The sequence below is a fragment of the Trichechus manatus genome, unplaced genomic scaffold (assembly GCF_000243295.1).
Source record: "Trichechus manatus latirostris isolate Lorelei unplaced genomic scaffold, TriManLat1.0 scaffold00100, whole genome shotgun sequence".
Taxonomy (NCBI): domain Eukaryota; kingdom Metazoa; phylum Chordata; class Mammalia; order Sirenia; family Trichechidae; genus Trichechus; species Trichechus manatus.
The window spans coordinates 600,438-617,276 of NW_004444036.1; the positions used below are offsets into that span (position 1 = coordinate 600,438).

Genomic DNA, 16,839 nt, shown 5'->3' on the forward strand with positions numbered 1-16,839 from the left:
TAGGCCCTGCAGGGCAACATGGTTGCAAGGAGATGTGGAGCAGACTCTTGTGCAAGCATACGGACAGAAGGGCCCAGTGTTTGTGGCTCTGGTGGTATAGGCAGGAAAAGCAGGGCAAGCAAGGTATTGTAACTTGTGTTATATCCCTTCCACATAGAGTTCCTTTATTCGCTAAGTGACGGAAGACATTTTCCTTTTCCCGTAGCATATTGATAAAGTGTTCAAACATAAGGAACTGCAGCAACAGCTCGTGGATGCCAAACTTCAGCAGACAACACAGCTCATAAAAGAAGCTGATGAAAAACATCAGAGAGAGAGAGAGTTTGTAAGTTCTGTTTCTGAAAAAAGAAATTGTTGTCAAAATTGTAACCAAAGCTATCGAAAACATTTAAACTTTGTATTTAATGGAGCACCTGGGGCACTTGGTGTTCTGCTCTAGATTGAGGAGTGTGTGTAAGAAGAAGTTCAGCTTTGTATTTCTCATAGTTTATTTTTAAAAATGCACTGGAATATTAGACCATGTTAGTGGAAAGATCTGCACGTGCTTGGTTTTCTGTGCTGAGAATGTTTGTTTCACTCCTTTGGTAATGGTGGCCAGGTTCAGGAATTGTGCCAGTTATTTGGCAAGTTAGACCTTGAGAGCTAGGGGCAATTAAATTAACATGGAGCATACCCTACACTGGTCTCCATATACTGTTACATTTTGCTTTGAAACAAGTAACTTGAAACTAGGTAAAAGATTTCATTTACTTACTCTGGTATGATTTCCTGATAAAATTTTAACAGAATTCTCTGTGCCTTAATCACTCCGCATTATTTCCAGAGTATATGCTCAGATTTTATTGCCTGTCAGTTGTCAACACAGTGGAATCTCACTGGGTATGTATACTTAACACGTGCAGATTCAACTCTATGTGCTTAACCAACAAAATAATAAAAGTGAGACATGATGATGATAATGTGGACTCTTCCATCCAGCATTTCACTCAAGTAACCTAGGCTATTTGGGGAGCATGGTAAGGAAGACAGGTCCTGAGTGAGCCTCATGAGGAGAACATCTCTTGCTGAGTATATATAGGTCTAGGGTTTAGAGAGAGATGCTTTCCATGGCATGGGCCTTCTGTGCCAGCTGACAATGGTACCCAGTGCTCAACTGAAGAAACGGTTGCCATGTCCAACGTTGGAGTAGAAATTATATACACAGCATATATATACACACACGTGTTACATGTCTACACTTTCTGGTTGGTTTAAGGACTTTTCAAGGCTAATTTGGACTATGACTTCTCACTTCAGGGACTGAATTTCACAGCTGCCTACTGTGCAACTTCCCTATATACTTTTCTTGAAAACCCAGGTATATGAATTAAAGCTCTCCCTCCTGCTCCCTGCTTTCTTAAAGTGATCAGAAACCGGATCTCTTTTGGTTGCTTTGCCCCGTGCCCTTTCAGCCTCCTCATCTTGCCTCTTATGGAGTAGAGAGCCTTCTAAACCATCTAGATAATGTCCAGATTCCCAGCTATGTTTTCTGCTAATAAAACTAGACATCTGATTGTTCTCACTTAATTTAACCCTGAGTTTTGTAACCTTATAAGCTTCCAGGGTACTTTTCCCTCCTTAAGCAGTAAAAGATGATTCCTCCCTTCCCAAGTGCTTAACAAGTGGAGCAGATCAAAGATCTAGGTGATTGACAGTTGATGTCACAGGATATTTCATCCATAGAGCAGTAATTCTTGCTAAAACAGTGAGGATTGAGCCTAACTCTATGGCCATTTGACATAGTCACATTTTGTAATTACTATTAGTATTTTGCCAGAATGTTTCTGTTTTCTAGTTATTAAAAGAAGCAACTGAATCGAGGCACAAATACGAACAAATGAAACAGCAAGAAGTACAACTAAAACAGCAGGTAACTTAACATTGGGGGGTAGTAGAATTTCTAAGGATCCTGTTTGGTATGTTTGCTGGGTATCTTAATTCCTGGCCAGAGCCGGCCAGAACCAGGAGTAGACTCCATGTCCCTCTTGAAGTCTCTTCCTTTAGGGAGACCAGCTTGTCCCAGTTTGCCCAGGACTTTCTAGGTTTTAGCATTGAAAGTCCTGTGTCCCAGGAACCCCCTCCATCACAGGCAAGCCAGGACGTTGGTCACCCTCCTCTTCAGTGACCCCTTTCCATCAGCCCGGATATCCCTTCCCTTTCTCAGTCTGTTTCCACATGTAAGTTGGTTGTCAGCTAATTTCCAACTAAGGAGAAACTGATAAATCTTCAGGTTTTAGTGCTTTTATGTTAAACCTGAGCCATATGAAATTGCTGGTATTTGGCTTCTTTGACCTATGAAAATGGCATATTTCATACAGTGTAACCTAATATCTTTAAAATTTTGTGCTCTGAGCACGTAACCTATCTAAAAAATGGCAAATTCCCACCCCCACCCCCATTCTACTCCCAGGTGGAGCTGCGTTTAATTGTGCTTTTTTAATTGGAGCCCTCCCTGCTTTTCAAACTAGACCTTTTAGGTTTGTCCTGTTTCACTCTCTATATAGTTGCCTTGTGTGGAGTAAGAGGAGCAGATGCTGTCTCCTCACGTAGGAAAAGGTACAGAAAAGACTAGGCCTCCCCATCCTTACAGACAGGCGAGCTTAGGCTTTTGTCTCTAGAGCTCATTGCTTTCCAGTTAACTAGATTACGTTCAAGGAGCCCTAGTGGCACAGTGGTTAAGTGCCTGACTGCTAACCGAACCGTCGGCAGCTCAAACCCACCAGCCGCTCCGCAGGAGAAAGATGTGGCAGTCTGCTTCCTTAAAGATTACAGCCTTGGAAACCCCATGGGGCAGTTCTACTCTGTCCTACAGGGTCGCTACGAGTTGGAATCGACTTGATGGCAATGGGTTATGGGTGCATTAACCATTGGACATACATTCTGTTGAAAAAAATACTACTTATTTAAAGAGTTGATTATATAATAAGTTCCTTTACTGTAAGGACTAAATAAAACACACTGACAACATCGAGACTGGCGTGGTCTTCATGATCACCCCTTTGAGTGCTATTGTCTCTGGGAGTGTTTATAAGGTGGTGGTGGTAATTTTCTATAAAGCCAGCCTAACTTACAGTAAGAATTCAAGAGGAGTCAAATATCAGAAATCTTTTGAACTTTCCACCTAAGTTATGATCTTGCTAGAATGCTTCTAGAAAATGTGAACCCCTTATTAGCTCTGTAAATTCAGTTCACCATCCAAATGGAGAAGAGAATTAGTGTGGAGAAGGAATACATAGTCTGTATATGGCTTTGGAAGATGTTCTTTAATAGCTCCAGAAGAGTCTTTTATCAAACTTACAGTCCACCTCAGGTTCTGTTGTGCTGTTCTCCGTGCAACTTCTGTTACTGTTGTCCACGTCATCCGGAGTCTCCTCCTCTAATCATTATTTTGTTTCCTTTGCTGTCACCTCTTTTTCTTCCTGCTACTTAAATGCGGCTGTCCTTCCTGAGTCGGTTTCATCCTCTGCTCTTACCGTGTCGTTTTGCATCATTTGCTACTGATACCCATGGTCTTACTGGTGTACAGTGACCCACTGTTTGGTAACCCAGGCACATATGTCCAGGTGGGATGGAACTTGCCATTTATGAACTCTCAGAGGGGGCAGTCTCTACCTGGGTGTTCCATCTGCAGTACAAACGCACCTTGCTAAAACTGCCATAGCCTCTAACTTCCCTCAACTGCTACAGCTGTGCCCCTTGGTCCTACTGTCTGAGCACCACCATCATGCCAGGCCCCAGGCCAGGAGTCTCTTTGCCCCTAAGTTTCTGTTTCTGCTGGCGTCACATCCTAGCCCGGGCCCTCACTTCCTGCAGGCTTGCTTTGTTTGGCTGGCTTATAGTCAGTCCTCTCTTCAGCCTAGCATCATAGGCCACATTGCTTTCCGTCTGTCTCCTCCCACATAGGGTGGGGCTTGCTTCTATGTGCTTCTTGTGTGGCCCAGACACCTGATACCACAGTGGATGGGCCTGGTGCCTTCAGTTCCCCTCTGTCCTGTTCAGGTAACCAGTTTAATATTCGTAATACATCACTGCTGAAAGGGAGAAGCATCGTTTCTGCTATTGCTTGGCCTCTGATGAGCTTTTATTCTTCGCTGCTTTTCTTCTGTGCATTGTGTGATCTTGGGCAAAACACTATTCTTCCTGGGCTCTGTTTCCTCATCCTGAAAATGTCATTACATGAGACGATCTCTAAACGGTTCCCTTCTGCTGTGGAATTCATTAATTCAGCCCACCCTGAGGCCTAGCCCAGGCTTCACCCACATGAAGCTTTCCTAAACTATTCTCACGCCTTCTGGGCCTCCCCCACCTCTCTGAACTCCTGTTCTAAGGGGTTTGAGGAAAAGGTGACTGTTCCTTTTTCGCTTAACTATATTCCCATGGAATTCTTTCTCCCCCAACCAAACCAATTCTTTGGCTTCTGTTTCATTTTCCTGCCTGTGTTAAGGAAAGAGATACCCTTGATATCAAGCCAAGAATTGTGCACGTGGTATTCTAAAAGAAGGATCTTTTTCCAAGGACAATTTTTTAAATGCAAGTGAGTGGTAGTTCATAAAGCATATTCTGGTTGTATGAAATTTAGAGCTATACCACTTGCTGTCCTTCAGTTTTTATTGTAATGGATGGAATGGAGCTAGTAAACGTCTGCACTTTAAACACTTGCGTCAAAAAATGGTTCTGTCAGCAGTGTTTCTGAGGTTTAAATGTATTTCAGCCATCTTTGTGTGGTGTTCAAGGATTGGGTATGCTTTTGTTGTTATTTTTATCACTTATAACAATGTTTAAGCATATTGTGTTATTTTGAACGTCTTTGGGATTTTAAATTGCTTACCTGGAACTCAGAATATTTAATACTTTTTCCTGTAGCTTTCTCTTTATATGGATAAGTTTGAAGAATTCCAGACTACCATGGCAAAAAGCAATGAACTTTTTACAACCTTCAGGCAGGAAATGGAAAAGGTACTTGCTTATTTTTAGTAGAATATTAACGTAAAAAAGGATTTATGTAAGAAACTCTTTTAAGCATGATTACTGTGTGGGCGAGTGTATGTTGTTATGATGCTATCTTAATTTTACCTTCTCTGGTCTTCCATTGGCATCTTCGCCCATCTTGCCCTCCATGTACCCTAAGTAGCTAATGATCTTCATGCTCTTAAAATTCTACTGAAGTTAAGTTCCTCTGTGAAATAAAATTTGTTCTTAGAAATAAAGTGATACCTTTTTTGTTTGTTGTTTGTATTTATTGTTTAATCACTTCAGGTAATTACTCCCCTGTAAAAACCTCCAAGCCCAGAAGAGTAATTACACATCTTAGTTGGTTGATAACATACATTTTACACACACACACCCACACACCCACACACCCACACACACCCCCATCCAGAATGAATGTTGTATCCATCTGTCCATCCATCCATACTTATTTAAATGGGGGATTTTAGAAATGGTGGTGACTGGTGATAAGTACAGTAGTGCCTGGCACTTTGTGAGCATTCAGTTGATGTTAGTCAGAAGTATTATTAGCTCTTACGGAGTGACTGAGAGCATGTGCTCTTTAGCCAAAGTCCCTGGGTTAATAGCCCAGTTGCATCATTTAATGTATATAACTGTGGAGAAGTTTAGCTTTCTGTGCCTTTCTGTTCCTTCGTCATTAAAAATGAGGACAACGAAAACACCTACTCTTCATAAAATAGAGTATTTCAAACAGTGCTTGGCACATATTAAGTGCTCAAATTACCACCTTCAGGTATTTTTAGACCCAGTAATCTGGAGAATTCAGTGAGCAGCAGAGGCCGTCTGTCTGCCAGTCCTTCCGTTGAGGCCCCAATCCTGTGTCAGGGGCGGTGGAAGTGTTAGCTGGACTCCAGCACATGCTCGCTTATTGAGGCGGAACAGAATTTAAGGCAAGGACTCCCAAATTAGCTCTCCTTCTAGAGAATCTTCTGGACTGGAACATGCGCTGCTTTGCTTATGGCTACAGAGATCACTGTAGGTCAGCACACAGCCTGGGTCTTCCCTGAGTTCTCCCACGGCCTTTGTCCCAGTTTGCCTTGTGTTACAGTTGTGTGTGTAGTCGCCCAGGGCCCACGGTACTGGCTTTGTATTCTGTTTCCCTTAACAGCACCTGGCTCAGTGCCCCCACTTAGAACAGTCAGCAGTGAATACAAATATTGAAAACGTGGCTGATTGAAGGGCATAGATAACAGCTTATTCTGAATTTCTGAAAATTGGGTTCTTGCAGCCTAGGTTGAATAACGTTGCCCTTATTTTTGCACCCATTTTATCTTCGGCAAAATGCGAAGTCAAACAGCCTTGGGAGTTATGAGGATGACCACAGCTAAGGATGAAATACCTTGTTTCTTGGTCACTGGAGTCTTACCTAAATTATGCTGCCCCTAGTTCTGAAACTGATGTGGGCTTGGAGGTTGTGGTAGAACACCAATTCTTTTTCTTTGTTTGTTTGTCTATTGTTGTAGTTTAAGTGAAAGTTTACATTTCAAGTTAATCTCTTATACAAAAATTTATCCATACATTGTTAGGTGACTCAAATTGCTCTCCCCACACTGTGACAGCGCACTCCTCCTTTCCACCCCTGACTCCCCATGTCCGTTCAGCCAACTCCTAACCCTCTCTGCCTTCCCATCTCACCTCCAGATAGAAGCTGCCCGTTTCATTTAGTCTCTTGTATCTACTTGAGCTAAGAGGCACACTCCTCATGAGTATCACTTTATGTCCCACAGGCCAGTGCAATCCCTGTCTGAAGAGTTGGCCTTGGAAATTGTTTTAGTTCTGGGCTGATACAGAATCCAGGGGCCATGCTTTCCAGGGTTGCTTCAGTCTCAGTCAGACCATTAAGTCTGGTCTTCCTGCTAGAATTTTGAGTTCTGCACCCCATCCTTCTACTGCTCCATCAGGGACCCTCTGTTGTGTTCCCTGTCAGGACGTTCATTGGTGGTAGCCAGGCAGTATCTAGTTCTTCTAGATAGTTCTTCTAGGCTGATGAAGTCTCTGGTTTATGAGAACACCAATTCTTAATCTTTTCTAGGGCCAGCAATCCCCAAGATTCCTTTCAAGAATGTAATGAATTGGTTTAATGGACCATCTCTCCAGAAAACTCACAACCATGGGCATTTTTTCACAGAACTTGGGGAGATGGGGGTCTTGTTTCTTGCTCCCCCCGCTGTAAATGAGGGCATGTACTCCAGCCTTAACTGAAAGCATTGCAGAGCGTGGTGTCTGATGACTTCCCCCACGGGCTGCTTCCTCGGAGTTGAGATCAACTTTGGTTTTCTCATAATAGGAACCTCACTTTGGTTCTCATCGTCGCCAGCTGAGGAGTTTCTGAGATCAGCTCTGCGCCCGCAGCCCAGCTCCTTTTACAAAGACCTCTACAGCTGTCAGCTGGGTGGGGCACGCCACACTAGTAGGGGACGGGAGGGACACACAAAATTATTGTTCTGTGGTGGGACAGGATGTAGAAGTGAGAAATAGAACTTAGAATTTAAATTTGCAATTGTGTTGATTCACAGATGACAAAGAAAATTAAAAAATTGGAAAAAGAAACAATAGTGTGGCGTACCAAATGGGAAAACAATAATAAAGCGCTTCTGCAAATGGCTGAAGAGGTGAGGTGGTTTTCCATGAATAAGGTGTATTCTTAGGGGGCTTGTTAACTTCAGGAACCTATCGGGGTAACGAGTTTGTGACAAGATTGTGATAAAAGAATTTGTGAGGGCTCTGGCAACTGCAGGCTTTCCTGACAGAAAGTGAGGTTGTAGGTGCAGGGTCCTGAGTGAGGTATTCAAGCTTCTTGCTTCCCAATTCCTTAGCCCAGGCTGGGGTGGGAGACAGCTGGAAAAGCATCTAGGTTTTGCTTTCTACGCAGTGGTTTCTCAAACTTGCATCAAACGCTGGTTTGTTAAGACGGGGCTCACACCCGGAGAATCACTAGTCAAACTTCTCAGTGGAGAGAACACAGTGAACTCAACTGATTCTCTACCTCAACTTAGTCTTTTTAAAAAGGCAACAAAATGCTTTTTGCCCCTCTTACTACAAAGCTGAAGTGTAATCCATTTGCAATCACTAAATTTCACACATTCAGAAACTTGATAGGACTAACTAGTTTATAGCATTTCACAAGAGAAAATGCGGGGGCACATTTATGCAAGTTTGTCCTCATCTAAAAATTGGTAGAAAAGAAATTACATCGAAATAAGGTGACTCCTTTTTTTTTAAAATTGTGCCTCTAAAACTTTATCTGCTGGTCTTTGTGACTAATCTCTTGAATTTCTTCAATATTTCATCAATACCAAGTGTTTTTTAAAAAGCTAAGTGGGTTTTGGTTATTTTTAAGAAACGTGACAAAGAACTAACTTAATTGTGTTGCCCTAGAACAGTATTACTATGTTAAATCTCAATTGGTATACTTAGATATGTATGCAGAGAAGCTGCGTAGAATATTTGGAAGTGTTTTTAAAAATTGAACATGTTCTAGAGGTGATAAATAGTTAGCAACATGGCTCAGATTTTTAAATTTTGTATACAATAACCTTGTTAAAGGTTACATAAATTCTTTGTGTATTTTTTTTTCTTACAGAAGACTGTCCGAGATAAAGAATACAAGGCCTTTCAGATAAAACTGGAACGGTTAGAGAAGCTGTGCAGAGCTCTTCAGACTGAAAGAAATGAGCTCAACGAGAAGGTGGAAGTCCTTAAAGAGCAGGTCTCGGTCCGAGCAGCAGACGTGGAGCTAGTGACGCCGGCGTCACAGCCTTGCACTGCCCCGGAGTCCCACAAGGAGCCGAGTCAGGCCGGCGGCGGCGGCGTCCCCAGAGCCCCCCTGGCGGCAGAGCCTGAGGCTGCCCAAGAGACCCTGTGGGCCGGCACCGTTCCAAGCATTGATTCCGTTGACTAAGTGTGTGATCACTGTATCGAGAGATATATTTTGTGTATAACTTTCTCTGCTAGTAGTTAACTATTGGTTTTGTGGTGAAAACTTTCTTACTTTTTCTACCATATCTGTATTTTCTTAGAACTACTGGACTTAATGTGGTGGTACAGGAGGCGGATTAGCAATTTCAAGTCATTTTTGAGTCTGTACCTTCTCCTCAGCTGTGCACACATCTGCCTCATTTTCCCCTTCACTGGAACACATGTGTTCATTGCCTGGTCCTTTTCCCTGCTCCTTGCACATAATTGTCCTAATTAAAATTGCAGTCAGGACAAGGCCCACCATTACCAGGGACCTCTATTCTGATAATGGTTCCTTGATGTGAAAACTTAAATTTCCTGGCTCCCCCTTAATATGATTCAACAAAAGAAAACATAAAGATGATTAGTTTTGTCTAAATAGCCCATTTAAATGCCCAGTAAAAATAAAACTCTGGTGCTGGATCAGAAGCAAGCAAGCATATTTGATTTAAATGGGCTTTCTGTTAATGTATCCCTCGACAAATAGAGATGGCCACAAGCCTCAAACCCTTCAAACTTGTGGCAGGGAATGTATATGAAGATGTCTCTTGTAAACCAAGTAGTACATACAGGCAAATCACTGGACAGACAGGTTTATGTTTCAGGTGAGAACAGGTGTGTGGGATTTGAACCACCTGAAGGCTGACTGCAGAGGGTATTGGTCTATATTTGACGTCAATTTGGGATTTGGGTACTATTCTCCACTTCCCACAGAAAGCCAATTATTCTCTGAAAACTGCTGTTCACGTCGGTTTAAGACGAGGGTAAATTCATGGGTAGCTTTCAACAGGCAAAAGCCCGTCTGCTGCCTTCTGGTTACTTGAAAGATGGTGTTCAGCTGTTACTACCAGCAAAACATTCTAGGTTTTTAAAAGTGAATTTTAATTATGTATCATCCTAACTGAAACCCATTTCATTTCCAAAACAAAGACTGGGACAAACATCTTTACTTTGGGAAAACTTGGCAGGGTGTTAGTCGTGATCTGTGACATAGGCTTTCAGTCTTTCTCACCCCTTTCTTATTTACTGTCATTTAAAAAAACAAAAACAAAAACAACAGTATTATTAAGTCTCTGCACTTGGAATGGGGAAATTGCTAAATTAAAGCACATAACTTTTGCATTAGTTCCTTTTTTTTCTTTCCCCCACTGTCGAAAGTGGCTAAATTATGCAAATAATCAATCAGGCTGCACTGATGAAAGTTTTGTGTCCCTGGTATAATTTGCATTGAAATACTTTTTTTTTTTTTTTGTAAAAAAGGCTCTACTAGACATTCCACTGAGCAAAACTATCAAACTGACACTTCTTAAATTGCTTACTGGAATGAAACTGTTTTCTGTCCAGTTGAAGAGGTTTTCTCTTTGTTAAAGTTCTCTTTGTAAGGTCCTGTCACATTCATGTCTAAACTGGGCTGAAAGAATTGAAAATTGCCCAATACATGGCACACCTCACCTGGAGTGGAGGATTATACCTAAGCTTCCACCACCCATCATGTTCATCAGGGGCCAGACAGCGAGGACAAGAAATCCACAAAGCAGGTTACTGTCAAAATGCGGCGGAAGCAAAAACAAAAACACCTCCCACAGCCTCTTAAAAATAACGCCCTCTTCAGCTACTAAAGGAAGTATGGGACTCATTAATGAAGGTATATATCAGAAATAGAATCTACCTTAAAATTAGTACTAACGATCATTTTTCACAAGAATTCTGCCAGATGTACAGCTCGTAACATTTTATTCAGCCAGTTGTGTAGCCCACCCTGTCACTCTGTGGTACTTGTTCTGTGGACGATTGTAAATCTTGGACCTGTTGCTTATTTTCAAGGGCTTTATAAAATGTGATTAACAGTACTTGGCCTGCTGCTTACGGCTTACTGTGTATTTGTAGCTAGACGCTATCATGGTGTTTAAAGGACATGGATTCTGTTTTGGGATGCATTTGGTTTCCTTTCAGAATCTTTCTTCCCATTACCCTGTGAAGAATGAAAACAGGACCCTCTGAGGAGGACACTCTCCCAAAGCAATCACCTCACCAGCCCAGTGTTGTGGCTTTGTAGCGCACCCCGTATCTACCGTATTCTAGAACACTGTAATGCTACTAGGCTGGCTCAGAAAAGGTTTAAATGTTAATTCACTTAAACTGCATTTGTTGCACCATCATGGAATCTGGATTTGTACTATTTATAGCGGCAGACTCCAAGGTGTAGAACAAACTTGGGTCTTGGATAATGGACCATTTCATCCTCAGATTTGTAGGAATACATTTCTTGGTCTTGAGACCAGTATTTTTTAGTTATGTATGTATGCAACTGCCTTTTTATTACACCTGGTTATCACAATTCAATTCTCAGGTGTTGCAGAAAAATCTACCTCTTTCAGACTGTAGATGGTAATAACTGTGAAAACAAATGATGCAGATATCTTCTAGTTTGTGCTTTATTTTTACAGCCCACGTCTTTCATGAGGATACAGATTGTTGAGTTAGTCTTGTTTTGCTTTTCAAAGACATTTTGTAGAGATTTTTCACTGTGAATCTGATTTTATCTACTCAATTCTGTATAGCTTAAGTAAATATGTATGATAAATTTAACAGCTCCTGTGTATTTTGTTACCCACGTGTCCTTAACTATGAGAAGAATCAAGTCCAAAGACTTCTAGATAGCTCCTTTCTCAGGTTTTAATGTAAAAAACAGCTTAATTATTGTACAAACCGACAATCCTCTGGTTGGTTGGGAGAAATCTCTGGACCGCTATTAATCTATCTGTATCTGTTTTCCCCTTTAAAATAGAGGGCTCTAGAATTACGGAATATAGCTTCTGTCAAGGCTTTTGAAAACTGTAGGGACTCCACGTTCTGCCGTCTCAGCTGGCCTCTTAGCACACTGGCTCTACCTATTTGGGTAACGAGGGATACTTGAATATAGCAAACGCTTATGCTGAAGCAAAGCACATATAATCCTATAAAAAGCAGTTGGTGGTGCATATTTGTGTTTTTGTTAAACGACCCTTTAAAAATAAGAAAACCAAACCACTCCTACCTAGCAGGCCCTGCACAAACAGGCCAAGGGGCCAAATTGCTGGCTGGTATGTCCCCTCTGCTGAGCCCCACTATAGGAGCGAACAAGCTTTCACTTCTTGGGGAGAAAGCTAGTGTTTAAAACTGCCCAAGAGAAGGCACAAAGAGGATATGGGTCAAATGCTGTGTGAAAAGTAGTTGCAGGTTTATGAATCAATCCCAAAACAAGACAACTAGCCCCCTGCCCACCCCCATTTTGGATTAGGACAGTCAAGTGCCCTGGAAAGAAATGTAATTTCCATGTGTATGCATAACAGCCTCCTCACTTACGAAAAAAGGAAATTAGGGACAAAGTCAAATTTTACCCATTTCTACTCAAGAAATGGGATATATGCACATACAGTTAAATAGCATGCTCCTAAAAGAATAAGACAATTTATTTTAAAACTTTTTATTTCTGCAAAGCCAATCAAGAAGTATTGGAGGGAAAAAGTGTAAAAGTTATTCTTGCATATTTGGGAACAGCAAGCACTTAGAGAAAACAAGGACTTAAACAGTGGAATCAAAGGCAGTACCCTGCTATTTGAACTTTTAAACAAAGGTGATGCTCTTTCTTAAGCAACGTTCTTTCTTCCCTATTAGCTACAATATGATACAGAACGCAATAGCTCACTTGAAAGTGCTAGAATCAAGGGTAAAGAATGTCATGCCACCCACTCAGGTTTCCTACTATACAATGCCTTTTTGGCGCTCGATAAGGCAAGCATTCATGGAGCATTCCATTCAACAGAAAAATCTCTTGGACTTTGGGTTTAAGATCCTTGCCCCTCCAGTTCCGACGCCGTGACATCTGACTCTTCATCATTGTAAATGTTTTCAGCCTGGAGAGAACAACCAAATTTGTAGGTAAAACTCCCATGGTTTTTTACAGAAGCATCTAAAAATAGCATGTAATAACTGACCAGATCTTCGGATTCATCGATCAACGTGTTTCAGTATTAGAAATTAAATACGGGCACATCTGTAGAGTGATTTATTTACCAGTTTCATTTTGTGGTTTCCCCCGCAAACATCAAGAATGAGGAAAAGGTAGGCCAGTATTCTAAAAAATTATTTGCAATTGTGTAATTCCACATACATACCTAAGCTACACATGCACTACTTTTTTTCAATTATCGTTTAAGTTTTCCAAAAGCATTTTCAAACATCATTCGGAGGAGCGACAGCCCTGATGTTGCTAAAAGGGTTGGTTAGCAACAAAAGACCTTTGAAAGGTCAAATACTTGGTGCTCATCACCAGAGAACTCAGTGTCATTTGACTGCCTTGACATTTTCCTCTGGTATCCTTCATGGCCACGACACAGTACAGACACCACTTGACAAATACTGCGCGCCAGTCACTAACACTGGAGCAGAAGCTGCGTCTACATCTCTGTGTTCATGTAGACTAGAGATTTCTCTCCACCTATAGGTGACAAAAATGGTGGCGACAACCCTAGCACTGAACTGAAGACTATTGTCAAGATGGTTTCAACTGTCCTTTCTATACATACTTGGTACAATATGCACCTAAATACTTGAAAATTTCTCCTTTACAGGAAGAAAACTTTTTTAGCTCACCATTTGCCATATTTGCATGATGTTATCTTCAGACACGGAGCAAATAACCCAAGGCTCATTGGGGTTCCAACTAAAATCTGAGATCTTGGCGGTGTGTCCTCCATGAATAAACTGTTAGTAAGAACAACAAAAAAGCCTTAGTTTCATATGTTGTCATGTTAATCTGACACTTAGATTCATTAAAGATTTAAAAAGTTTGTTTTTACAGCACAGGTCTTTCAATTGGGGGATCCTGTTCCTGTGGTTTGGAGAGAGGTGGTACAGGATCAGTAATCTACCCCTTACCACTTTTTATTTTGAAAATTTCCAAACTTCAGAAAAGGTGATAGAATAGTACAATTAACACCCATATACCCTTCACCTTGTTTCACCAAATACTAATACTTTGCTACATATGCTTTCTCTTATCTATCCATCTATGCTTACACAAACATACATGCACTTGCTGAACTGCTGCAAAGTTGCAAATTGGATACCTCACCCCTAAGTTCTCCAGCCTGCTTTCCCGTAAGCATAAGGACATTGTCCTACATGACCACCATGCCATTTCCATACCCAACACAATAAGCATTAACACAGAGTCATCTAATAGGTAGTTAGGTACAAGTGTTTTAAAGTAACACATTTCCAGATAGTCATGCTGTTATCTTCTTTCCTAAAATCAGCCTACCCGAGTCGTCTCCAATTCTCTCGTTAACCCCCCTTTCAAAGATCCCCCTTCTCACTTTACCAAAGCAAAGCTACATCTCACCGGTCCTCAGTCACCCACCCTCAATCATCCAAGGTGCACTGGCCCAGGGTGAGAAAGCCCTTGGGGCTCCAAAAGCAGAGCTCCAGTGTCCCAGTGAGGGCGAAGCCAAGAGAGCTCTGCTGAGAAACACTGAAGGAAGGAGGGCAGAGTTTTCTTTCACTGGAGACCACCTCATGGGAAAGCCCTGTGCTTTATTTACTTTAGGATTAAGATTCCAAAAAAACAGTTGTCACACGGACAATGTTAATGCATTGTTTCAAATTGCAAGGTCACACTCTGTGACAGAAAGTCTGATTTCACTCTTGTTCAACAATGGACTCTGTCTTTTGTCCAATTGTACGCAATGTAACGATTTTACCTAATAATTTTATCAGCTCAAGAACAGGAGATGGGTAAACAATTTTTCGTAATATCCTTAAGGGGCACACAAGTGAAAATATGGTAATCTCACTGGCTTGAAATAGATACAGAAGTGGAATCATAGCTACAAGATAGTGCTAAATTAAAGTCAGAGTTAGTCTCGAGTTTATGATATTTAAATGTCCCTTGATTTCAGGCTCTCCTGTGAAGAGTCAAAATCCTAGTGGATTTTATCGAGGACCATGATATTGTTGCAGAGCCACAATATACAAAGTAATACATTCTCCTCTCCCTGCAATAGCAAAAAAGAGCTGAAAACATTATACTAAATGAAAGAAGTCAAACAGCTGGGGAAAAATAGCTGGTAGCAACACCTTATCTGGAAAATACTTAAAAACCATGAAACCCTGCTTCACAGAACAGATTTTAAAGAAGTCGCCCAGTATAGAATAATGAATTGGAATCGACTCAATGGCAACAGGTTTTGGTTTTTGCTGCCATCGGTACAGGACAGCAGTGTGTTGAGAAACCTTATTCTTTAAGCAGCAGAGTTAACACTTGGGCTTACTCGCAAGAGCCTTCTTTACCTTTTAAAGCTGGTGGACAAAACACCAGTATACAACCAATTAAGTAAAGCCCTAAGAGCTAAAGCAAACAGACATTACAGAGCCATGACTGATTACGTGCCAAATGACGGGTGAGACAACTGTTGAATTTAGAGCAAGGACAAGGAAACCACTGCTAAGGCTGGCAATGCTTCATAGAAAAGTGACTTGAAGTGGGCCCTAAAGACCTTGAGAGGCAGAAAGACGAGGATGGACACCATCAGGTGAACCCGGGAGGGGGACACGTGGAGATAACTGAGGTAGAAAAAGGAGGGAGATGATGGGCATTGTTGGCATCAACCGGATCGATGAAGCATTCATTATCCGGGTAGGAAACTTAAAAATCACAGTCATTAAGAATACCCATACTTTTAGAAAGCGTTAAGTATTGCTAATTTAGTATCAATACTCCCGCCCTCCCTGCCCAAAACTTCAAAAATACTACAGTTGAAATCAGTGAGAAACTACTACCCACTATTTTCCAGGATATCTCAAACTACTTTAAGTGAAACATTCTTAAAAACATACTGGGCTCTAATTTACTAGTTCCAATGAACGTTGAAACACAATCACGATAACCTTCTTCAAGACTTCCATTTTGAAATCATCTTTAAAAGCTAGCACTTGATGTTCTGCTGTGTATATTCTCAACGACAAAATTAACTAAAAAAAAAAAAAAAAAAGCTAGAACTTGAAGTTCTGACAAATTCTCAAGATAAACAGACCAATTACAAATAACCCAATCACAGATGACATTTCATCTTGTGTAAGAAAGTCAACAGGTACCAGGAGTTCCGGAGGCCCATCTTCTGCATCTTCTGCTGACTGTTCTTCTCCAATTTTACTATTAAGAAAGAACACAATGCTTTTATTATCGACATTCCTACAGCATGAATGTCGGCAAAACCAGTATCAGCTCAGAAAGCGCATCTTAAAACATGCACAAACACAAACATACACTCATATTCAACTCACCTTAAAAACAACTTATTTCCACACTGCTATCAATTAGTTTTTATATGAATTATTTTTGCAGGAGGGTAGAATGTCACTTTCTAGAACTGGGCTAAGACTTGTTCATAACCAAATTCTAGGAATGGGCTAAGACTTGTTCATAACTGAATTCTAGAAATGGGATAAGACTTGTTCTTAACTCAATTCCAGAAATGGGGTAAGATGTTCATAACTGAAGCAGCAGGATGAGAAATTGTTAATGATAAATATTAACTTAAAATTCATTCACTATTTTAACTGTGCTGTTTAGTCTTAGAATTAAAAGGTGAGAAGGACATAAAAGATCGAAACGAAACTGATGCACAGCCCCTACCCTCTACTCTTAACCAAAGTCATTTTCATCCCAGCAGTGAAATAAGATCACACAGCAATCCTACCCATCTGCCTAAAGATACGGCAACAAAGCACGCAACTTTAATCATGGACTATATAAGCCAAAGAAAAGTTTTAAGTTTTACTTTGTTCTCT

The 16,839-nt window shown here is 41.0% G+C and overlaps 2 protein-coding genes across 3 annotated transcripts in view; one reads left to right on the plus strand and one right to left on the minus strand.

Moving 5' to 3' along the window:
* Nucleotides 1–11,590, plus strand: part of TXLNG (taxilin gamma) — a 62,860-nt gene extending 51,270 nt beyond the window's left edge. Inside the window, exons 6-10 of the mRNA XM_004382863.2 lie at nt 206–325; nt 1,835–1,909; nt 4,903–4,995; nt 7,566–7,661; nt 8,633–11,590. Of these exons, the coding sequence (XP_004382920.1) occupies nt 206–325; nt 1,835–1,909; nt 4,903–4,995; nt 7,566–7,661; nt 8,633–8,950 (702 nt within the window). The 3' untranslated portion in view covers nt 8,951–11,590. The remainder of the gene's footprint in view (nt 1–205; nt 326–1,834; nt 1,910–4,902; nt 4,996–7,565; nt 7,662–8,632) is intronic.
* A 731-nt stretch (nt 11,591–12,321) lies between these two features.
* RBBP7 (RB binding protein 7, chromatin remodeling factor) overlaps nt 12,322–16,839 on the minus strand; it is a 28,481-nt gene continuing 23,963 nt past the window's right edge. The window contains exons 10-12 of one of the 2 annotated variants that reach the window (XM_023737250.1): nt 16,144–16,201; nt 13,642–13,752; nt 12,322–12,902 (exon numbers count right to left, since the gene is read on the minus strand). In XM_023737250.1, coding sequence (XP_023593018.1) covers nt 12,834–12,902; nt 13,642–13,752; nt 16,144–16,201 — 238 coding nt within the window. In that variant the 3' untranslated portion in view covers nt 12,322–12,833. The remainder of the gene's footprint in view (nt 12,903–13,641; nt 13,753–16,143; nt 16,202–16,839) is intronic. The other variant, XM_004382816.2, reaches the window with a different exon arrangement.